We start from the raw sequence: 26,186 nt of genomic DNA, 5'->3' as shown, positions 1-26,186 counted from the left end.
GAGCTCTAATACTCAAACATTCTCGCGAACACTGATTAGTTTAATTTCGTCATTTAATGAACGTTTACTGGCATATTTTCTGAGATACTCTCATATTTATTAATGTAAGAATTCTTGCAATAGAAGAGAATAATTATTCTCAGTCACATTTTATCTCCTTCTTATTAATGCATTGTGTGAAATGTGTAAGTAGCATCGTGATGCTGCATGAAATCGAGAAAATGCGGAACATATAAATGTGAAGTCGAGTTCGTATCATCTTACATTCCTCAGTCACTAGCAAAATGAATCCCAACAAGGCAGTTCTATTCTGTGTTGTAGCACAACTGCTTTTGTGCACTTCTCAAGTGCATGCACAGAGTCTCCCACTCGTACCGCAGATTCCTCTTCTCGACATTCTTCTGGGATTACTCGGTCAGGGTAATTTTGGTAGTTTACCAAGTCTCCTAAACATTCTGGAAGGTGAGTAGTATTTCTTTTTAAATAATTTATATTTCATACCTATAATTTATTATTTTCTATACATATTTCTATTCATATCAGTCGGTTTCAATGTATGACTATTAGATATGTTACAATTTAAATCTGTTTGTACATTGTTTTTGATGAAAGTTCCAAATTATCTAACGACTATCCGTATAAGTCGTCCAGTGGAAAATAGCCCAGGCATCCAAAAATTAGGTGACCGAAGGATACGCCTCCTAGCAAACGAATCATAAACTATCGGGTTTAGGTGTAGATGATGCAGGATAACATAAATTGTGCTCAGCAGAAGTTGGTGTGCCTTGAATAATCATATCATTTTAGTCTTTGCAAAGGGTTTGCGAATAATCTAATATACTTGTGTCCAAAAGCTAATGACGAACTATATTTTATCAGAATATGAAAACATTTTCATGACTACGTAATGCTAAATATGGAGGTAAATTCTTTGCCTACTGCACCACGGAACAGTCGAACACGAGATTGATTAACTTTGTTGTAATATGTTTCACTAGTTCCATTTACAAGCACATGTAGCACTGTTCGTCCATTAAGCAAAATGCCTCCTCACACCATGACCAGAGCTCACTCCCGTATCTATTCCTTTCAAGAACATTCTCACGATGGTAAGCAGGTGCCACTTTCACGTCAGATCATGTATCGTCTAGAATTGAGCAAAGACTAAAAACACTCTCATTTGTAAAGAGTACATTAGCTCATGATGACTTTGCCTATTTTTATGGATGCAACACCACTGAAAACGCCCTCTATGATGAGCTGTGGATAAACGAGTGTGCAGATTATATGCCTTCTGGCGTATAGGTCTACTTGTCGCAGATGCCTAACCACAGTTTTAATTTTTGCTCTTATAACCAAGAATCTGTCTAAATACTCCGAGTCAACATCTAGAACACATTGGCTTTGTTTCAAACGCTTCCCAGAGCCCAGGTACAATTCTATATGAGATTCCAAGCTCTCAGAAAATATCAGTAATTCTACTGCCTTCTTCAAGCTTTCAAATAATTGAAATAATTTTCCGCGAGTGAAATCATCTACTGTAGATGAAGTCTCTTTGAGTGATCAAACGATATCTAAGTTTTCAACTTTATTCCTTCACGATAAGCTCTTCCTTTAAACAGAATTCGCTCAATTCAGCCGTTAGCCGTTTGTCCTGTTGAGTGCTGCCACGTGATCATTTTGTGTCCAGTTCGAAAATATGAAGGTGTATCCGATTTGTACTCCAAATTACCAGCTATACAAATTGCTATACAAATCTTCAGAAATAGTGTTCATCCTTAGGGCTCGTCCTACTCTGCTTAACTTTTTTCTCGTTTAGCCAAAATATTAGATTGCATTTATTATTTCATGCTGTAGCATCCATCGTTTCACAAGACTCCAGATTTCTACTTTTGTTCAATAAATCATCATGTAGTAATGTGGTTGCAGTTTAAGCTGTTTACAGAATTGATAGGTTGCAAGTCCATCCAACGGTATTCCTTTTGCCACAAGTTACATTTTGGTTGGCAATCATGCATGATGAACTTGAAATAAAAGTGTTTTATAGAACGGACTTATTGGAAGACGAAATATATTATTTAAAGCTGAGCTTAGTTTGATCTCTCCTCTTTTTTTGTTCTCGATGCCGAGGGTATTGGGAAATTGGTTCTAGATAGCTTTTCACATATTGCTCTTGATTTGGTATGTAGTATGCTTCTTGATATGTAGTAGCTTCTGAATGCTGTAATTTTCTTCTATAATCGGTTATCTTTCAGCCATTTCAGTGACTATTCTTGCTGGTCTGTTTTTGATCGAAGGAAGAGAGCTAATGACTTTGTCAGGAAGGCACTTTTGTAGTAAAGCAACTACGTATCCGAGGTATGATTTATTATGTGCTTTTACTGCACTTATGGCTGTCAGTTCCACTGAGCTACACTCCAATCAAAATGTAGAAGAAGGAAGCTGGAAGTAAATGATAAAATTAGGAAGTTTTAGTTTGTACGCGATGGTAGCACTAATGTAAACTGGTTACTAAATTTTAATTCGTTTTATACATTCTTCAAATTGCTACAAATTATTTTAGTTTTAAAAGATTATTTTCTGTATATAGTCTAGAAAGTTATCATTATGGAGTTTGTTTGTTTTCTAAGAAATGATTGCTTCTGCTTATCAATATTTTTGAAACATTAAAATGGAACTTTTCATATTTTACTCTTGGAAGAGTGACACTAATCTTCCAAAGAGCCTGAAATATTACGTACAACACTTAACATGATGTCGATGTAATAATACCAGTGCTATGAAACGGTACTTTTCTAATTTTGATATTTGGCTGCCATTGTAAAGTAAGTAACGTGCTTTCATATTATATCTCTTACAGTGAAATCACTTCGATTGAGAATTCAATGATTCATGCTGGAAAATGTCATACTTTTATTTATTTATTCGTGTGGTGGTTGCTCCCGTTCCTTGACACCCCTTAGGACAGGTTGAGCCCTCATGATTAGGGATTAAGTACTGTATCCTATGATTGTAGCCTATGTATTCAAGGGGCCCCGGTCTGCCTACTTGCGAGATGAAAATCTCCGGCAAGTGCTCATTACTCCTTAATATAGTTAACGTAGTCATTCAGTTTTCCAAAGTTCTTTACAACCGATTGGATTCGTTTGGTCTACGAATTCTCCCTACACAAATCAGAAATTATTCCTGTACTCCACTTGCACATATTTTGCATCCTGACCTTTCGCATTCCAGATCTCCAGAAAAATTAGAGAAATCTAAATTTACTGCTAGCATTATTATTTAGATGTTAGGAACATTTTGCAAACCATCTCATTTCCGGTTAACTGCAGCAACAGGAGGGGGGGGGACCGGTCAGTTTTGCGCATGAAATATATTCATGTCGGAGCTACTTGTATATAGAAGCTAATGACTTTCTATCACTTGCCTTAGTATGTATCCCAAAATGCAAAAGCATACCCCCATTCGGGCGTTTATAATGCAATAAATAATGTGAAGGGTCACTATCCAGACCGGTTTCGACTTTTATTGAAGGTTCTCATCAGTTAAAGCCACTCACAAAAAGTGCTTGACCTTATTTAAAAAGTTGATGGTATCTTGAACGTATAATATACCCAAGGTAAAAAACTCTGTACAACTTTCTCTCATCCAGAGATTTTTATTAATAAGTGTTCCAGCACCTTTTTCTATTTGTATATGAGATATATTAGTTCTGCATTACTTCAAGTTTGTTATTTCTCCCGGGTCTGGCTCCCATTGATTATGAGACTTCAATAAATGTTTCATCTGGTTTGAATAGTGAAGATTCCCATTATACATTGCATTATACACTCCCAAAACGGGGTATATAACTCCCAATACATGCTTGCCTTAGTATATATATATAATGTGTTAAAGATACCAAGCTATTTTAAACCTGGTTTTACTCCATCTTCCCAAGTAAGCAAACAGACAAACAAGTCAAGTTTGCGCCTACACGTGTTGCAAGTCTAGCTGATCCTGCACGTAGTGCAAGACCAAGGCAACTCATGGTAAAAGTAGAATAAGCTCTGATCACTAATCTTAATATTTATCCTTAATGCAAAGCACATCTCCTGGATGACATGTATGATGCTTTGTATTAAAGGCTAGGGGCCACTACCCAGATCGGTTTCGACCTTTATTGAGGTCTCATCAGTGGGAGCCAGGCTAGAAATATCAAGATTTTAGTAATACAGAGCATATAAATATTTTACCCGAACAAGTTACCATAAGGTGTTTTAACCTTATTAAATAAAAATCTCAGGAGGAGATATAAATGCAGAAAGTATTTTACCTTGGGAATAATAAATGTTAAAGATACCAAGCTATTTTAAACCTGGTTTTACTCAATTTTCCCAATTAAGCAAACAGACAAATAATGTGTGTATATATATATATAATGTGTGTGTATGTGTGTGTATATATATATTTTTTTTTCTTTTCACACATGAACTGACAATATTTCCATGAATGCTGTCTAATAAGCTTTGATAACACAAGTATCGAAGTATTTTTAACTTCCGTTCATATTGATTACGTTAGAACAATTGTGGTAGAACTCAAAATGAGAAATGTTTTCTCTTTCGGGAAATGAATTATTTCTACTCATCTTACATGCATGTAACATCTAAATACGGAGAATTGGGTAACATTTTTAGAATATATTTTTTCAACGTGTGTAGCATTATTAACAATTGTCAACATAGTTGAGCGAGTAGCAGTCCTTTCATTCTAGTACCAACAAGCTAACCTCCCAAACTCACTGCGGTTGCATATGTTTCTGAATGACTTCAGATGGTGGAAGCGTTGCATCACTCTTTTTTAAAACGATCATCTTGCTTAACGGAAGAGTGAAGTGACTTCGAAAAGCTTCGGTGATTTCTCTACAGCCAGATTTTCGGGATTATTCAGCCCTTATTTCTCGATGTGCAGTACTAGTAGTAGCACAAAATATGTCTTAGGAGAGATTCACACACAAAAATAGAATACACAAATAAAATAATAATAATAATTTATTAATTCGCGAGTAATGTAATATCTGAATTAAAGGGAGTAGTTTTATGCGACTTCGGAATGGTTCGAAACAGTAAAAAAAAAAATTTTCCCAAAGCACATGCAAATGAAATGGTTCTAGAGTCCATCGCTATTAAAGCGAACGCTATCGCCGTACAAGAATGTTATTAGAAAATGCATCTTTATAAATAATCTTCCGGATGATTTCTTTCCTGAAGTTTATATAAGATATTCAACATCACATGCATTTTTCTGTTTTTTGACCATCTGCAACTTGTCTAATAATTTTCTGATTTATTTACCTTTCTAGGCCTTTTGTACCAAGTTAACGATGGATTGGGTGGAATTCTGAATTGCCTGATTAACAGTCTGGTGAGTAATTTGAAGCATTGTGTCTATCTTTAAAATTAAAAATATTCAACAATATAAAAATTAAGAAGTTAGGGTTAAAGGGGCTCCTCTTACATTCTTTAGGAAATGAAAAGCGTTACAGAATTTATTTATTAATGAATCACAACACTGCGGATAAATTTAAATTATGAATGTATTATAATATATATATATATTAAAAACACTCTATTTCGTTTGCATACATATAATAATTACATTATAAATTAGAGAGAGATTACAAAATTTAAAGATTATAAAATTACATTGATTTCGGAAATCTTTTTTACACAATTACAATAATCATCTTTAGTGAAATTCCAATTTGTAATTTTTACAAAATTCAGCACCTGCATATATGATTCATTTTCTACATTGCATTTTAATTAAAATTTTGATGTTAATACTTTTTTGCATCTATATTTACACACACGTTCTTCTAATATTAACAATGAAGATTACACGAAATTTTTGAATAATGGAGAATAATAATAATAATAATAATATGATAAAGTCTTATATAAATTACATAGATATGATTATTACAGATATTTTTTGCATGTTTATACATTATGTACAAAATTACAAGTTTTCTATTTTCATCGTACAGAGTATTTACATATTTACAATTAACGAATATTACACTTGATGCTCTGTACATTATACTAATTCATTATTATTATTATTATTATTATTATTATTATTATCATTATAAATAGAAACATCCGGGAGTCGGAACTCATCCAGATAGGCCATACTATTTGCACCCGCCTTCAAACCTGTTCTTCAATTCATTCACGGTACTTGCCCAGACGGTAATCCATTCCAATCAAGCACCGCTCTATGAGAGAAAAATCTAGCCCTGACCATCTTCTTGACAGCATTCATTCGCAACTTCCATGGATGGCCTCACATCCTTTTCCTACCTTGCATAAAATTAAAACTTCCATCTACTGAAATGCTGTATAACCCTTTCAGAAGTTTGTACGTCTCAATGATATCTCCCCTCTTTCTCCTGCAGTCTACAAATTCTCAATCTTTTTTCATAATCAATATTCCACCATCCTAATATCATTTTAATACTCTCCTTTGTACTCTTTCTACTGTATCAGAATCACAGCGCAAACCAGACTCGCGCACAATAATCCAAATGAGGTCTTATCAAGGCTTTGTAAAGAGGCAAAATGATATCCCTATCCTTACAAGTGAAAGTTCGTTTCAGCATTGACATTTTCTTTAGAGTTGTATTTGGAATCTTTGCTACATGGCCCCTGAACTTCAACCTGTCGTCTACTAACACTCCAAGATCCTTAGCCTGATCAGTTTCTTCTAAACATAACTACATCAATATAATACGACACTGGATATGTAATCACATCAAACTGCATGATCTTACATTTATTAACATTGAACTGATAGCCATGTTCCCATGCCCACAATTCCAGCATATTTAAATCATTCTATAAGTACTGCATATCAACCGATTTCCTTATGTCGCATGTCAAACATCATTAATAGGCACACAACTCGTTACTTTGCATCTTGCAGACTCACACACCTCTTTACATACCACTTGCTGATATTTGTCAATCAGCCATCCTCTTATCCATCCCAAGAGATTTTAATCCAGTCCCAAATTCTTCAGTTTATGCAACAGTTTTTCGGGCTGTATTCTATCAAAAACGTTAGCAAAATCCAAAAGTATCATGGTGTATCCATTTCCCCTTGTCAAGCTTAATGGTAACATTAATATAGAATGTGAGCAAGTTGCTAAAACATGGCCTTCCGTTAGTAAATCCATGCTGTTCGTTGCAAAGCAGAGATTCTCTGCCAACCCATTTCTGAATGCGAGAACTAATCATCGTACTTTGCACTACCTTAGTCCAACGGGATTACCATATATTCTTTATTACTTTATTATCTGTCAGTTAAATTGCATACATATACTTACAATTTAATTATACATTCAACTTATGTAGCACATATAATACACATATTTATATAATACATACAATTTAATATAATTGCATGTAATTTAATAGATAATTCAATATGTAATAGTTTACAATCAATTATAGTTCATTTACACAGGATAGAGATTACACGATTACCTATCTATCTATCTATCTATATATATATTTTTTCAGTATAGAATGCTAGGAAAATATCTTATTTAAATTGAATAAATAATGATAGTGACAATGTGTTTTACATCTTTCTTCACATACGTATTTACAATGATTCATTTAAATTTAGAATCATTCACTTTTTATTAAATGGAATATAATATTTACTTGTTTATTTGGCTTGCATTTCTGATTTCTTCCTCAAAGCTTTGCAGAGCTTACCTGGAGAAGACAATAGATGGCGGTGGGTTCGTGTTTTTATTTCTATACCCGTCGATAGCAAGGCGTTGATTTCACTGTTTGTAGCTAGATGATTGGAATACTACTACTACTGCTTGCCCGTGGTGTAACTTTTTCTGCAAATTTGGATACGATGTGTTTGTGTCCTTGTAATGGTGATTTTTGCGAGGGGCTGGTTTGTTATAGGTTTTTTCTTTGTTTGTGTGTATGTGTGTGTGAGAGAGAGAGAGAGAGAGAGAGAGATTTCTCTTATTTTCATTCTCGCTATAATATTTATATAGCGCCTGTTTTAGCTCTCTGTAGGTCCCTAGGTTTCTGTCGTCGAACGGCAGTTTGTTTATCATGTCAGCTACCTAGAAGTTACGGGTGGCTTTGCCATTGTCATTATTGTATTTATATATTATGTACTTTGTTGATTGTGGTCTTGTTATCTGATATGTCGTTCTGGTTACTCTAGAGATTGTACTGAAGTAATGTTTTAACATGACTGTGTAGTGGCATAAGTGTTTCACATTAAATATTTTGTGTTCTGTTCATGCTGCCCGCATAAGAGTGGGTTGTTCAAAGAATATCAGTTTTACCATTTTGTTTTGCAACCATTGTAACCTGTTAAGTCTATAGTCGGCGCAAAATGCGTATGATGTAATTGTACCTTAAAATGTTTTCATATAATGCTTTAGATTAGTATTTTGTGTGTGTCGGGGCAATGTCTTTTAATCGATATAGTTTGTTTGTTATTATCCTGAGTTTGTTGTGAGGGTAATTTATGTGGCTATTCCAATTTTGATCAGCATCGAAGAGTGAAGTCCGAGATAGCGTGTTGTTTCCACCTGTATGATGGTTGTGGTTTTAGGATCGGTGCTTTGTGTATAGGAGGATGGATATCGGAGAGTGAGATATTTAGTTTCTATGAATAGGGTTTGGGGGTTTTTGAATATAATTAGCTTTGTTTTTCCAGGGTTTATATAAATGCCATTTACGGTTAACCAGTTAGTGATTTGATTGATGTCGTGTTGCATATTTATGTAAGCGATATTTGCGTTGTTGTGAATGGATACCATGGCCGTGTCGTCTGCGTATTGCAAGAATTTACTTTTTAGGGGAAGATGGCTTATGTCTTGTGTGTACATGTTAAATAGAATGGAAGAGAGAGAAAACAGCTCCTTGTGGTACTCCAGAGGTTAGCAGTACCTATTTGCTGTACGCTGATCCTATGCGTATGATGTGCTTCCTGTTTTTTCATGTATTTTTTAAACCACTGGAGTAGACGACCTTCGCTTCCGATATGTGTTAGTTTCCTTAACAAGGTTTTGTGTGTAATGTTTGTGTGCAGCACACAAAGATCTGTGTGTACACACATAATAATAATAATAATAATAATAATAATAATAATAATAATAATAATACCAAAGTAATGTGCAATTAATATTTACTTTTTACATTTTATAAAATTAAAGTTTTAAGCTTATTGCTAAAATAATATAAATGCATCATTATTTTTTTATTTCAGACGATGACAAACATGCCATGTGGTACCACTAATACTACTGTAAGTGCATTTTATATAGTCCAGTGAAAATACTATAATATTATCATGCAGAGCATTAATATTACATGTTTTTTCAACATGTATTGTAAATAAATAGCAGTCAAAAACTTTAGTCAGATGTCGCGGCCTAGATAATTACACAATAGAAACTATAATTTTGAATATTACTCATTGGTTTGTTGTATTTTGTTCTAAAATAACGAACGGGACAAATTCTATATAATTAACTCATATTACAGTATTATCGACAAGACTGCTGGCAATAGTTTAAACGAAAACTTTTATCAATAATGAAGGTCCTTTAATATTATCCATTCCTTAAGTCATGACATTGAGTCTGCTCAAGATAGTAGAGTACAATGGAATTAAGTTTATTACCAATCGTAATCCTTAAAGTTAATATTTAATCCAAAATTTAAACCACAGTGGAAAGCATTCGTTGGAAAATATCCTCTTTTTCAGAATAGATGAGGCTGCAGTGAAAGAGGTGCTATGGAAATCCAACAGCTCTAAGATATTTAAAACTCTCAGGAAAGCAAATTCGAAGCCACTTGCTTCTGAAGCTAAATTAAATTGTCACTTTGTACTTTAATTGGGGGTATTGGAATCAGTGAGTGTTATAAAATAATGACTGTTTCACTAGCCTATTGAATAGAAACTATGTTAACCGATAGTTTGAAATTTAACTCAGATAAATAAATCACACAAAGATTTGTATAATTTCTTCTCGCAGTGTTATTACCCTGATGAACCCATTGTTCCTGCTATATTTCAATCAGGAGCCATTAGCAGGAGCAATAAACTGGCGAATAAACTAATCGCACTAATGGAAATAAACCTCCCCTATTTCAGGAGATATGATTTATTTTATCACGCCTACCTTGCATGATATTAATGGATTTCCGGTATCCATAAATAGATGTAAATTTCTTTGAAAGTAAAGGTTTAAAGATCTAAGCGTCTATGTGAACAGATCATTATTCTGAAGGAGGTTAATGAGATCACCGTAACATTCTCTAACCTCTGAGGCTTGGATAGTAAAATTATTCTAAAAATGCTTGACTGTGCTTAGTTATACAATTATCTCATTTCAGTAACAACTTTCTTCGTGCGTCAAAGCAATATTACTAACTAAACGGTTGAAAGCTGCATTACCCCAATTTTTAAATGAACCTCTGTTTATTATCGTATATCGATGAAAGAACAGTGAAATACACCTAATAAATTTCAATATCTAATTACAGCTTTTTAAATGTCGGAAAGTAGTACTACTCACATCTTTTAACTTGGCAATACTTACAAAGCTAAAATGCCTTAAAACATAACTTATAAAAACATCGATTATCGTGTATTAAACAAGTTCTTGTTCACAAATTTTCTATGATGAAATAGACAAAATATTTCGTTATCATATCAAATAATTTCTGCACGAATAAGAACCCTGATAATAGGACATATTTGCAGCACAGTTCCTTATCATAGTTTTAAGAAACTTGGTGAAACCATATACTTATATAGAGCCAATAATATTAATAATGGCTCGAGTTTGCATCCCTTATGAAAATGGTTCAGCAAATGATGTGTCATTTTAATCCCGCAGTTTACAGAAATCTCGAAAAGGCAAATTAAATAATCAACAGAAAAAATAAAATTTTCAACACCTGACTTCAAATTTCAACATCTAGTATAATTTAAATTATATTTTTCTTTTTTTGTTTTTTCTTTTAACGCACAGGAACCCCGTTTATATTTGTCTTAACTGTAGGACTGTCTAGAAACTGCAAAACATTTGTATCAACCTATTGGTTGTACTGAATTTATTCTTTTTTTATGTAATATCAGTATTTATGTAAATTTTAACTCCAGTTAAAAATACTCTTCATAATATGTTGTAACCAAGTTCTAAAGATATGCTGGATGAATCATTTTAATCTGTGAAATTATGAAACCTTTATTAGTTTTAATATAACATAAAAGGATAGGCCTAAGATTAATCATAAACATAAAAATATTTTAAAGTGAAGGTTAGTATTTCAGGTTTTATTTTTTGTTTTTTTCAGGCGCTAAATTGTGTTTGTAATTCATCGAATTCTGGCATGCAAGATGTGAGTATATTATATTTTATTGCTTCTTTGTTAATGATTAGTTATGTAAGTCGTGTGAAAATTTTAAGTGGGGGTGCTGCATATACAAAATAAAAATAATAATAATATTAATAATAATAATAAAAAAATTCTTTTTTTCCTAATCAGTAACCAATTTATTAATAAATAAATTTACATATTAAAAAATTGCTTTATTAAAAATATTTCATCCTGACCACGAACAAATACATAATAAAATTTTCGTATCTCACAGAAATAAGCAATACTGCGTAAACGAGCAGTGTCGGAATCACTTGTAACGTGCAATGACAAGCGCAGATGAATATTGGCGAGTCAAGCTGCATTTGGCCGAATGCGATAATTCTGATACTGCGTTAGATCGCAGTGCATTTGTTTTGTGTAACGGTAATTTAAAATATAAATTCTTTTCATATTTTCAAACAGGGACACTCGTCATAGTTCAGCCTTGTATCTATAATAAATAAATAATTATATGTTCTTTTAACAAAATAAAATAAGATTTACAAAAAATAGTTTACCCTCACCACGAACACGCAACAATAATAAGAGTTTCATATCTCAGAAATAACGCGCGCAAGCATACGATTTAGGTCGTTTTCGTTTTTCCACGGATCACGAATAATTTCTATTTTGGCAGGAATATATGATTTTCTAAAGGAAACTCGAGTTTTGCACTCCACAACTCAAGAAAATCACTAGACACACTTTTTTCAGCAATAATAGAGAGTGTGTTATCTCACTTCCTTTATACAGAATTGTAGTTTTCTGGCATACTCCATTCATTGCCTCATGCCTAGAAAATCCTTGATAGCTTTGGACCAGCTGACAACGACCATATTTTTAAGATGGTGAGCACTCCATCTTTAAAAACTTACTCAAAACCTTGCATTTCCCCTTTAGAGAATAAAAGCTGTTAATGATTATTTCAGAATTAAGATGACTATAAAATCATTAGTCATCTTATTAAAATGATTAGTACGTTGAACAGAATTCACCGTAATTTTATTCCATTTTTGAATATACACTGCTTTTAAAGAATTCAACAGACACTCCTATAGGAAAGATGCATCGCTTCCTCCGTGGGAATCAGTAGCACACAATGCTGAGATGGAAGCGGAGGGTGTCAACTGAAAATGCTAACCGCATTGGACCACCCACCACACTCACCGAACGTGACCATCGGGTGCCTCGACCGATACATAAAAACGCCATTCTTCGGCCGACACATTGAATATGGACATATGCTGGAACACAAATCTGTACAAAAACTTTGAGGCCCGAGACTCACAGGTATCCATGGAATGACCGCAGTATGCAAGTCATGTATTAGCCGAATCAACATGCAGCCTGGTCTTCAGTGGAATAAAAAAAAGCGTGTACAGTGGGACATGGAAGCTCGGAAAGCCGTGTTATGCAGCGAAGAATCACGATACGTCCTATACCGAGCACATGGATGGGTGTGGAGGATTACCCTCTGAAAGTCTCTTACCAGAGTGTATATCCCCCAACTATGAAATTCGGATGTGGCAGTGTGATGATATGGCACTGAATTCCTGGTTTTGCTTCTGACCTCTGTTTCAGCTGCCACAAATATTGAACTCCGACAGTTATCTGAACATTTGTGACAATGCAGTGCTTCTTACTTTGTAGCTTTTCTACGCAACTGTCCATTGTATCTTTTAGCAAGGTAATGCACCATGCCATAAATTTCCTGTAGTAACTTTGTGGTTTGTGGACATGAACGTTAACGCACTTGACTAGCTGCCCCACAACCTTGATATCATCCCCTATGGAATGTCTGTGGGATGAATTGGACTGGATTACCGGCTAAAGTCATATGACGTCAACCCCCACAACAGTCCAAGACCTCATTACACGTCTACATGAAGAATGGTGGAAAGTTCTCATTGATCGCGTTTGGAAAATATTCCCATCTGCAATCATCGCAACGACAGCAGATTCTAGATTTTATCGAGATGTTTTCCATGGCTATTTTTCCTCACACTATGGTGTCTGTTGGCTTCTCTGCAGCACGGTTCTACTATATGTATAGTATCGAATTTTCCCCTCGGTCTCTAAATGTTAGATTCCCTATATGGAGATAAAATTCTTTAGCGGATTTATTATCTCTTTATTTGTGATTTAATAATGTATATCTGAAAGTGATACAAAAATTCTAATAGTTTCTCTCATTTTATATAAAGGACCTTCTAAAACCTATCAATGCTCTCATTTGTGCAGTTCTGGACCTACTGGTAAGTAAAAATTAATTTTCTCTCTCTTAGGTGAATTGTTAAAAAGTTAACTAAAATATATTTAAACCATTTAATAATTAACTACTTTGAATTGAACGTATTTCAAATTAATCAAGAATCTTCTGTTTTGCAAGTGATAATGCCTTTTGCTTGGATATAGCTGGTAACAACTATAATTCCAAAATACAGAGCCTAAGAGCCTCATGATGAATGCAGCTGTTTGACATTAGATTGCTGTGTACTGAAAAGAAGGTGGTTTCGACCTCTTAGATTTATAACATTATAGTTTTAAAAAACTGCCAGACAAGTGGGAATTAATCTATTCACTAATAAAAGGCGAAACCACAGTCTGTGTCGTTTATATAGTTCAAGTGAAGGCAAAATTCCCATGCCTGAAAGTTTATTCGTAGGAACTCTGTTAAAATTCAAAACTTTCGTGTTTCACTTATTTATTATTAAAATGATGAACTATACTTAATTTCCTCATTATCTTTTCTTAATTTTGTTAAATTGAAGCATTTTAGGCTGTATAGCTTATTATATTTATGCACCTGGAAAGAATTTATTTATGAAGAATTCAACTCTCTGCCCTGCTGACCTCCAATGAAGGCCAGTAATTCAAGTTAGCTGTCTTAGTCCAGTTAAAGGTACTCACTGTATTAATGAAAGGTGAATTTACCGACTATTTTGAAAAGGTACGCGTCTTTTAATTACTGAAGACTAAAGTAACACATATTCCAAGTTTATTGTCATAAACCCCTAATTTTCGAAAACCAACCTTCAGTAATTGTTTTATTACCTAAAAGTAATAGTCAATATCTTTCGATTTTATTTATTTCATTTTAAAAGGACGAAGGATATTTAATACTCTCATTATATATATTTAATCATACAAAACTGAAGCCTTCTTCTCTGTATATTTTGCAACTACAATTACTTTTCCAGTAAAGGAGAATTTGTTTGGATGACATAGTTGCAGAGGTTTCTTTTCAAAATAGACAACAACAAAGCATGAAATTCGGCATTGAACAACATTGAAAAACTGTTGTGATAGATTTATGTCGTAATTTCATAATTTCTACCTCATAATCGATAATGAGTGTAATAGTATACCTGTGCTCTTTAGCTTTATTCTCAATTAATTCAGTGTTGAATATAATTGCTATAATTGCAAAAATGAATAAAATAAATTAAATCATTCTTAATAGTTAAATGTAATTAATAATAACATTTAAGAGCATGATATTTTCTCAAAGAATTACTATACGCAATGCCGCAGCTAGTTCTTAATATCTATTTAGATATTAAGATATATTAGATATATTTAGATATTAAATAAGTTCCGAATTTTTATTATATATTTCGAATTATTAATAGGTAACAGTCCCGTCATCTTAACAGTTTTAATAACAGAAAATAAAGGAAGCTATGTTGAAGACAAAAATCCCAACGTAAGACTAAATGTACGCAAGGGAAACATCCCGTTAGAAAGTGTTCGATCATTGTTCGAACACATGTACACAATTTCTTTTCCATGATAACCGCATTTACTCGATAATTTATGCTCTTCCACTTCGAAGCGGACCTTATAGACATATTTTAGTTATTCAGATGTTTTCACAATTATTTACGCTATTTGCGGGCACCTGTTTTAAAATGAGTCCCTCTGGAATAGCTATTCAAATAGGTAGCATATTTGCTCTCAATCGCACTTGTTATCATATTAACTGGAATGAATGCAGCACAGAGAAATAAATAAATACACTTTTAATGGATTCTATATTTAGTCTCATTTCATCCACCCAGTTACAGAGATATCATCGGAAATAGAATCTTGACATTTTAAAAGGAAAAAACAAACAAAGCAGTAAATTAAATAATTAGATTAGAATGCTAATGCAGGTAATGTCCAATGAGGGACGCTGTCTATTGGTGATGTTAGCTAGCCTTAGGTGTTCGGCTGAAGGCCTAGGAAATAAATTTTTCCCAGATTGGTTAGAAGATTTCAGATTAGTTTTTTTTTTTTTTTTTGAATCTCTTGCTAATTCAAAAGCCTTTCCAGTTTGCATTTGTTTGAGGAAGTATATTTTTTCCCTTTCGATTCTATTTACGTTATTCAAGGCGTAGTAATCTTTAGCTGACTGACCACAGTTACACCGTGGATATATTTCTTGTGTTCTTCTAGCAGGCGTTGGGAGTGATGATAGTTTCTCACATACATTAGATTCCTTGCAACTCCTCCTCAACAGCCATCACCCCCAGAATATGTTTAGTATCTAACATAATAATAGCCTGCGTTTTCTATATACTTTAATCATGCCTCTTCCCAAAGGTTCTCAGAGAAAATCCATCCACAGCAATAGATATGCACAAGAGCTTTCCAAACATCTTCTCCCTCCCAACGTTATCAAAATCCTTGTCAACAGATCCGCTAATTTCAGTTTAACTCTGGATTCACTTTCTGCGGAACTCTCCTTTATTCGTTTTTCCTGGAAAATGGATACAGTGCAAAAAAAAAAGATTAAAAAATTACTTGTTCCTCCCATCTTCTCAAATCCCTCCCAATACATAGACTACGGAAATGCTATTTACTCTTCACTATATTCGGAGCTCCTCGGAGTAATTAGGGAAGACTCTAAAGAAATGTAATTTCTGCACTACTTTTAAACCTTAGCTAAAGCTAACCTCCCTTATCTGCTCCCTCAGGATCCACTTCCTCCCCGTCTCTGTTCCACATGTCTACAAGGTTCCTTTGTCTTGCATCTTATCCTATTATTGTCAAACTTGGAGATCTTCCAACACACGCCTAGAAGAACACAAGAAATATTTCTGCAGCCATAACTGGTGGTGGTGGTGACAGAAGTATATCTACAGTATGGATGCATAGTTATCCATACCTGTTTAGTTAGGTATGGAGGACCATGACTTATATACTCTGCACAGAATCAAATTTGAAAATTCTATACTTCACCGCAACAAATGGAAAATCGAAAAAGGTAAAATCAGCAGCAGATGTAAAAAAAAAATAACGTCATCTTAAAATAGGTTAAAAGTAGTAAAGAAGGTAAAATAGGTAAAAATAGACACAAATAGTTTCTGTAAACTTTTCAAGATTTTGTAAACTTTAATTCTTAGGCCTTTTGCCCTGTAGCACCGACAGAGGGTATACCTAACAAGATTTTATGCTTATAGTCTTTAAGATTTATTGTTTTATGTGTCTTGTTCGCTTTTACAATTTTATCATTTTATTCCCGATAATGTCTTTGTGACTGATACGAAAGATAGACCTATTAGAATTGTGCTTATTTATTTCTCTGTGCTCTATTCATTCCATTAAACCTAATAATGAGTTTTAACCATCGCATGCACCTTAATGCTCGGATCTCCAACGCATGACTTCTAGTAAGCCAGGAATGGACTGAATACGAACCATATTTGGTAGTCTTTAAGGTTTGAATAAGAGATAACCAATAAGCCTCCCAACGGACACTAATTTCCATTTCCCCACTGATGATTATGCATCAAATTTACTTTGGTATATAACAACTTAATTTTTGAAAGAAAAAAAAATGTTCCTCACGTGAGATATGAGATAAAGCACTCGAGAAGATATCTGCTAGAAAATTCTTGTGCAGACGAGCAATGTCAGATTAATAATTCTGCAATATGCGGGAAATTTTAAGAAATACATTTGTTCCTAAAGAAGCACGATAAAGCATTCAGTGATATTTCTGATTATTGGAAGCTGAACGGTCAGTTTTTTCAGAGTAAAGCTCACATGATGCGCTTTGCTACTAAGATGACTGTCTATTGAGTTGTAGAAGAAATTATTTCAGTTAATAGGTGTTCCATTCATTTCTTAATAATTGGAGTTAACACTGACAATTTTCTGATATCATATAAATTAAACTCAATTTTGTGCAAGATGTTTGCAAGACTGATAACTTGATGAATGTTCAGATTCTTGCATAAATGATGAGCATTGTCAACTGGAGGTAGGAGGAAGTGGTAAAGAAAAGTTGTTTGATGAGATCCGAAATTTGGTCTCATAATTTGACTTTGTGCTATATCATAATTATGCTTGTTTTCTATCGCTTGGAAAATGGGATTATTTTGCATGCACTCAGATCTGTTATTATGCTATATAAATAACTAACAAGAACAATCAGAAGAATGATCCAGAAATTGAGTCATATATGAATCCATGTTCGAAATTTTATGTTAGATTAAACTGTTTATGAGTTTGGTTAAAGGCATAATTATGTCATATACTATGTATATTACTTTTCTTCAGGGTAAGACAACTTTATCTCTTAACAGCTTTTGTAAAATACTTCATAGTGAAAGAAGCTCATTGTTTGAACGTTAAGCAAAAAAAGTAAATTTAATATATTTCCTAACAATTTTCCTTATATTCTAGTTATTTCATTCTTTTCTTTTAAGATAATGACATCACACTGGTACGAAATATTAAGACAATTTAAAATTATTTAAGCATTATGAGTAATTCAAGATACTTTATATGCATGCATACTGTGATTGAAAGAACACTTTGCTCTCAAGGTATACTTACAAGTGTTCTCATAATCTTAGAATTTTTTTCACTGCGTAATTTGTATGACCTACTGTATATAATTAAAACATTCCAAAACCTATCTGTTGGCATTCACTTTCATCTGAATTTTAATATTCCCTGTTGGAAATCTAAATCCAATCTCTTTATATCTAAACAAATAATTATCTCACACCGTAATATGTACGAAGAAATCGAAAACTTAGTTCCACGGAATGTAAAATTTTAATGTTTATAAAACGTTTAATTCTGGTCATTAACTTTTGATGTTCTTTTCAGCTATGCATTGTGAATTCAATTGTACCAAGCACAATTGGTGGAGGAGGTATTGGTGGCGTAACCAAACCACCTGGTCCCATAGGTGGGATAGGTGGTCTAGTAGGTGGTCTACTAGGATTACTAGGTAAACGCTGAACTGGATAAATCAGAACAGGTAAGTATTTTGTTATTCTTATTATGCACTTATCTTATGTTCTGTAAAAAATCCTATTATGAGACCAAGTTAGTATACGTTAACCAATAAAATGGTGCAAAAAAGTACATTTTGAAATTAAGAGGGAATGGTATACAGTTAATTTATTTCTATTTAATTAATTGATCTATATATTTTTCCTAATGAGAGCCGATATATTTTGGAGAGACAACCTTCTTTTCTCCTTTTTCCTTTATCTATAAATGTTAAGCAGTAAATTTTCAAACAGCTATCTCTGTCTCTGCAATCACTATACAAATCCATTCTTTTTTACGGAACCGCATATACAAACTGCTGTTCTTCTCATTTGCTTCATTTCTTTTGCAAGGTTATTTAATGAGTTTATAATTTCAGTCGTGACGAGTATAGAAAATTCTTTTTAATTTATACACATTCATGTTTATAGTCAGTCTCACTTTATTGCAAATAAGCACCATAATGTGTATTGTATTATCGTGAACCTACAATATATATTTTATATTGGCCAAATCGGAATACATGAGGAAGTAAAAGTTATTTTGGAATCTGAAGCAGCTGTAGCGGTGCTGCTGCTAATAACTGACGATCACAATCCGGTTTTCTTGGTTTGAGGAATGAAAATTCCCATATCCCGGCGGGAGATTCTATCCCCCTCAATATTTCCCAAAAAAGTGCCACATGAGAACACGATAAACACCAAGTGTACCGGTTTTTCAATGCAACTAAGATACAGTAATTGAAATAACAGATGTTAGGTTAAAGAAATATTATTTGTTAATAACCATTCCTGAATGACGTTCACTTCGACGTTGGCACAATATCGTTTCGGATATTTTCCTGATGGCGGATAAATGTACAACATGATATTCTATGCTAATTTGGCAGCAATGTTCTTGCAGACCCCCGTGGTTAGTTCTTATGCTTATTGGAGGCTGAAGGAATTGTAAAAAAGTTAGGTGTTTGTCATTAATAAATTTAGTTTAATCCTTTATCCAAGTGTAAGCAAACAAAGTTTGTGCCTGAAAATATCTTCAGGACTGGAGTAAGATAGTTTGTCCTCTGGAAAAGAGTTTGTGACTGCGAGATTTAAATATCGGTGGAATAGAAATCAACTTATATACATTATAATAATCAGCAGTTCATTCATATTATTCCTGGCTTGTAGATCTCCCAGGTAATCTTTAGTAACCTTTCTGAAAGTCATCGGTAGCTTGACTATAGGATAGTGAGAGACTGAGATAAGCTTCCAAGATGGAGTGTCTTTTCCTGAATGACATGATATTATCACACGTAATAAGCAGAAACTGTCTTAAAAGAAGTATGGGAGGAGTTTCGCAGACAGACTGAATTAATATTATGCTATAGGAATCGTCGTCAATTCGCAAGTTTTATGGTGGCTACACAACCTTTAAAATATTGTGTTTATAGAAGGTATTAATTTAAATTCCTTCTTGCAATATGTATCTCTGAAAATCTGTAGTAATGATATATGCATACGTTCCATAACCATACTAACCAAATAATAGATATTCAGGAATATTTCAGAATTTTCCCTTATTTCCTAAATATTTCAATTTTATTTTATTTCACATGGTGATTCGACGGCCTTGAGCTCCTTTTAAAGTAAGGCACCACCTCAATCCCCCATATTTTTAACCGGGCTTGGGACCGGCATAGCTGACAATTTAGACCAATGGCTAGAGGGATGGTCTTAGGTATTCCTGACTGTATCCTCGCGTGTTCATGTTGCCGGTTTTGCCTGTTTTCGGGTTGAAAAATCCCAAGCTAAACTCAGGAGAAAAACCCTGCTGTCCATGCCCAAGACCGGCTAACTTGGCTATGACTGAAGAAGATTCTTGAGCTCTTCACGTCGTCGACAGGAATCGAACCTAGGACACTCCTTCCCCCAGACATATGGTTGCGAAGCGCATAGCCACTAAGCTAACCGCCCAGACAATATTTCAATTAAGAACGATGATAGTTACAGTTGAAGATTTTTTGTCATACTGTTAAATCTGTTCTATTTATTTTTTCTTTTTCTTTTTTTTTTTCAGATTTCGGTCATTTTCATGGAAGTAAACTTGCGATCGGCCAATGGTAAAACAATTTTCCACGGACCTGTAGAGAACAGATTAGAAGAGGAAAGTGTCTCCCATAAATGTAGAATTCTGGTTGCTTTTGACGGTTTTATGCCAACAAATATTAGTATTTTATTAGAGTAGGTTCAATACCAAATGTATTAGGTTTTATGGAATAATTTTAAGTTCAGAATTATAGTCTCTGTTCTACATTTCCTGTATGCAGATAATAAAAGAAATGAATTTTGCATTTCATATTTCAGATTTCTTGTTTATTTTTTATATAACATTATCCAGAAACTGTCTTCAATTCTCTGGAAGGGCTGATGCAGAGCAGCAAATTCAATTGATATACGATCATAAAAATGTGAGTGCGTGCGTGTGGTGACCTGAGCTGAGTAAAAATACAAAAATCTAATTAATTTTGAGGAATCATTACATATGTCAAGTTTGCATTATATCAGCACCTCAATACTTGGAAAATTCAATTATACCTTGTTTCTCCTCTAAGTGAACTCTTTAACTGAATAATCTGGCCATAATAAAAAAGGTCATAACAAATTATCGGAAACAGACTGCAATCTGTTTCCGAGATGACTGCTATCAAAGATTCTTTGAAAGTAGGCTTAGTCATATCCAAATCAATCAGAGTGGTTTTGTTTACTTTTTCTAACAAAAGACAGTCCAATTTAATGATTGGATATGCTTGGTTATTAAACTTCTGGTAACATCTACTTGCTGTTAACGATGAGGATATAAAGATGAATAATTTTGACTACAGGAAAGAAAAAAAAAATTTTCGTATAGTTATTAAACTATCCGAAAAAGAAATGTAGTTGTCTGATTAATGATTAATATTGAGATTATTACTACTGAAGAAGGAATTTATTTGCTTTATATAAATTTAATAATTCACTTTCTGTGTGACACCACCTTCAAATATATCATGAGGAAAACAAAGCCGGTTACGATATTGAAGTACTAAAATGTGTGCTATCCAGGTGTTTCATAAAATACTCCCTACGTGGCAGCATTGCACATCGCTTTTAATTCAATATGTTTGAGTAACTCGTTCTGAAAGTGAAATCGATTTCAGTGTTGATAAATTTATATAATTATCATCTTAGAAATCTTGTAAACACAGAAGGCGTTTCTAAAAGAATATAGAAATTTATATACATTCATGTTTATAATCAGTCTCACTTTATTACAAATAAGCACCATAATGTGTATTGCATTATCGTGAACCTACAATATATACGTGCTTTCATATTTCATATTTTATATACGTATTTCAATGCAATATGTATTTTATATTGGTCAACTCGGAATACATGAGGATGCAAAAGTTATTTAGGAATCAAAAGCAGCTATAGTGGTGGTGCTGCTAATAAGTGAGGATCACAATCCGGTTTTCTTGCTTTGAGGAATGAAAATTTCTATATCCAGAAGGAAGATTCTGTCCCCTAAGTATTGCCCAAAAAACGTATCACATGAGAACATGACAAACACCTAGCATACCGGTTTTCATTGCAATTGAGATATAGTGATTGAAATAACGGATGATTAGATGTTTAAGAACATTACGAAAGAAGCATTTTTTTTTATTTTTCATTAATTCAATGATAACTTGATTTAAGATATTTTCATAACTGTATTATTTTAACTAGTCTTACAATTTTAGACCTTCTCATTATACACTAATTTCTCCATAGAAAGAAATACGCATTTAACCCGGTGAAAGCATTAACCGTTTCTCGCCGCACGTCACAGAATTGTTAAGATATTGCAATGCCACTAAACTTCAGTCAAATGGAAAAAGAGCTCTAAAATTAGCTATTCCGCTTCGAATGTTCACTATCTGCTGCAATATATGTATGGGAAAGTTTGATGCAATACTTTCTTGCGTTACCCTAAAACTGGTGATCTAACGCAGACATTTCGATGACATCTAAGTTTGGAAATACTGTCTTTGATTTTCTTAATTCTTTTCTCTCTTCGTTCATTTTGTCAAAAATATAACTCAGTGTTGAATTAGAAAATGAGCGAAAAGCAATGTTTGCATATCGTAATCATATTAGAATGACATAAAAAAGTAATTTGATATTTGGCAATCTCTCTCTCTCTCTCAAGAAAAGGCGAAGAACAAATTCATTAGAACACAGTACGAAAGGCAGTGAGAATATTAATGATAATAATGATATTATTATTATTATTATTATTATTATTACGGTCGACTCCAGGGAGTCCTTAGACTCATCGAGGGAGGCCCTAAACACCATGTCCACACACCTATACGACATTCTCACAGTATCTACCATACCTTGCCTTGCCTTGAACTTACTCACCGTCATAGCACCTACAACAGACTCTGGCAGCTTATTCCACTCATTTACAACTCTAAAACTAAAGTACACAGTTCTAACACCCTTGCTCACCACACTCTTGCACAGCTTCCATAGGTGTCCCATAGTTCTCCCACCACCAGTCCTGATCTCAAATATATCCTCTAAATTAATCCTATAGAAATCCTTTAGTAATTTGAATGTCTCAATCATATCTCCCTTTTTCCGCCTATCAACATTTCTGCAACCCACAAATCTTGAACCTGTTCTCATAAGGTTCATTCCATAGACCTGTTATCATCTTGGTCACTCGTCTCCGGATCCTCTCCACCTCCTCCCCATCAAGAAGGAACCGAGGTGACCAAATCTGGGCACAGTAGTCGAGATGAGGTCTTATCAAGACTCGGTACAAAGGTACAATAACTTGCTTATCTCTGCTCGTCAAAGTATTTTTCAACAACCAAGTGAGTTGATGGGCTGATTCAGCCACTTTTGCAATGTGCCCCCCTAAACTTCACCTTCCTATACACCAGTACTCCCAAGTCCCTGGCCACATCAATCTCCTGAAGTACAGTTCCACCAATGTGGTATACTGCTGGTTATTTTTTTCACCCCAAAATGCATAACCTTCCTTACATTTTGTCACACTAAATTGATATCCATTCTCCATAGCCCAGAACTCCAATATATCCAAGTCATCCTGCAAGATTTTGATATCTTCTGCATTCACTATTGCCCTACCCAATTTTGCATCATCAGAGAAAAAATGAACTGTTCCTCTTAGATCCTTTCCTATAGCGTTAATGAACAAATTAAACAGCAGTGGTCCAAGAACAGAACCCCGCGGCACACCACTAGTCACAGGCCGTCTTTTGGACTCTACCCCTGAATAAACTACTCTCCATCAACCACCCACCTATCCATCTCACCAACCTTATATCCATTCCCATATGTTGTAGCTTACGGATTAGAATTCCATGTGGTATCCTGTCAAATGACTTAGCCATGTCCAGCAGTATCACTGTAAACCCATTACCCTTATCCAGTTCAGCTGTCACTGTGTTATAAAACTTGAGCAAGTAACTGAGGCATGATCTATCCTTCACAAAGCCATGCTGTCCCCCGTACACTATCTCATTTTCATCAATCCATTCCTGTATTTTTCCCTTGACTACTTTCTCCAAGACCTTGACAACAACTCCTGATATGCTGATCAATTCCTTTATGCAGTAAAACTATTTTCCCCTCTTTCCATACCTTCGGGACTAAACCAGACCCGAGATTCAGATTAAACAACATGGTCAAGGGCACTGAGAATTCTTTAGCCGCTTCACGTCAGACATGTGCCGGTATACCATTCAATCCCACAGATCTATTCACATTAAGGTTCTGTGACAGACTATTCACCTCCACTTCATTCATCACAATCCCCGTATAAACTAATGGTTCCTTCATTTTTTCAATGTCACCACCTGGATAACACACTCTTACAAAGTGCTCGCTCAGTAATTCCACTTTATCGACTGATTCGGTGACCTCCTTACCATCGTCATTCTTTAAAATCATTCTGCCGTGTACAGTTTTTTTTTTTTTTTGCTTGCAGCATATTGAAAGAACTGTTTGGGATTCTCTTTAGCTTGCACAGCTAGTTTTCTTTCATAATCCGCTTTTGTTTTTGTTTTTACCACACTCGTTACGCTTCTAGCCTGCGCTTTATACTGTTCGTGTGCCTGCAGGTCACCTTTCTTTTTAAATTCCCTCCACAGTTGTTTCTTTTTTTGCAGCTCAAGCTTAATGGTGTTATTCATCCATTTAACCCCTACTTGTTTTACTATTCGGACCCTATTTACACAATCAGCTATAACAGCCTGTAAATGCTCATTGACCACTTCCCATGCACTATCGACATCCAGTCCTTGTAGTTTTACATGCCATGGCACTTATCAAATCAATCTCCTAAGCTTGTCATACTTGCCAGCACGGTAATTCCATATATACCCTGTCTTAATCGAAAATTCCACACCTTTAGCCACCTCCCTGATAAAGATCTTATGTCACTCTCACCAAAATGTGGCAACATGGTCATATTCATTATAGTCAAATTCTCAGATGCTATTACCAGGTCAAGCACTCTCAAACCCCTAGTGTTTTCAATTACATGCTGTCTCAGATAGGTATCCCTTAATAATTGAATAAAATCCATTTTCTTCCTCACACGTGTCCTCTCCTCCTTCCAATCAATGTTACCATAGTTGAAATCCTCCATAATAATTACCCTCCTTCCACTCATTTCATCAATTTGTTTATGCATACTTTCTCCACCATCTATTCCATCACCTCGTCTATAGCAGCACATATAAAATATTTATCTTTGTAGAAAGGATTGAGGCGAATCTGCTTCTTCAGTTTTTGAGTGAAAAATTAATGATAATAATAACGACATATTTTTCCTATTGTGGAAGGCCACACTAACAACTGTACAAGCCTTCTGTCTGAAGAGAAGAAAAATCTTACCCCTGCATGTACCCCGTCGCTAACATCAAGCGGCGCCAATACTAAGAATACGTTTTAATTAGTTCAACATTTAATGATGTGAAGAAAAAACACCCACATGAAAACATCTTTATCTTTTTTCACCTTCTGAAGAGCTTGTGTTTCATCATAAACATATCAGGAAAGTTTGGGTATGTATTTCACAAGCAAGCATACAATTTCTTCAATGCATACAACAACCATTGCGACAATAGACCGTGGGTTTGTTCTCATCAATATTCCATTACTGATCACATTCAACATTCAGAAAAAGCGCGATGAATCTCTAAAAATACAGCTTGTTACAGGATACAGACTAGTGCAGCTTCGAATATCGCATATAAACATGCCTACATCGCAATCGATCACAGTCTGTGGTCAACTTACATGTCCAGGTTTCCAAAGATGTTCTTCCAAAACTAATTCAGAACATGAGCGTTCGTGTGATTACTTATGACAGGAAATACCCTTCAGAAAGCGGATCGTTTCA

At 34.3% G+C, this 26,186-nt stretch overlaps 1 protein-coding gene across 1 annotated transcript; it reads left to right on the top strand.

Annotated features, from left to right (window-relative positions):
- Positions 1 to 284: 284 nt before the first annotated feature.
- Positions 285 to 20,924, top strand: LOC150109284 (uncharacterized). The gene is made up of 7 exons (XM_090402039.1): positions 285 to 462; positions 5,345 to 5,406; positions 9,298 to 9,336; positions 11,397 to 11,441; positions 13,667 to 13,717; positions 18,570 to 18,723; positions 20,796 to 20,924. The coding sequence occupies exons 1-6, from the start codon at positions 285 to 287 to the stop codon at positions 18,702 to 18,704; spliced, it is 510 nt and encodes a 169-aa protein (XP_090258165.1). The 3' UTR covers positions 18,705 to 18,723; positions 20,796 to 20,924.
- The last annotated feature ends 5,262 nt before the right edge of the window (positions 20,925 to 26,186 follow it).

The sequence above is a fragment of the Typopeltis vanoorti genome, chromosome 2, assembly GCF_054136105.1.
Source record: "Typopeltis vanoorti isolate ZY-2024b chromosome 2, IOZ_Tvanoo_1.0, whole genome shotgun sequence".
NCBI classification, from domain to species: Eukaryota; Metazoa; Arthropoda; class Arachnida; order Uropygi; family Thelyphonidae; genus Typopeltis; species Typopeltis vanoorti.
The sequence above is the reverse complement of the archived record's forward strand: the minus strand, read 5'-3'. Positions and strand labels throughout refer to the sequence as shown.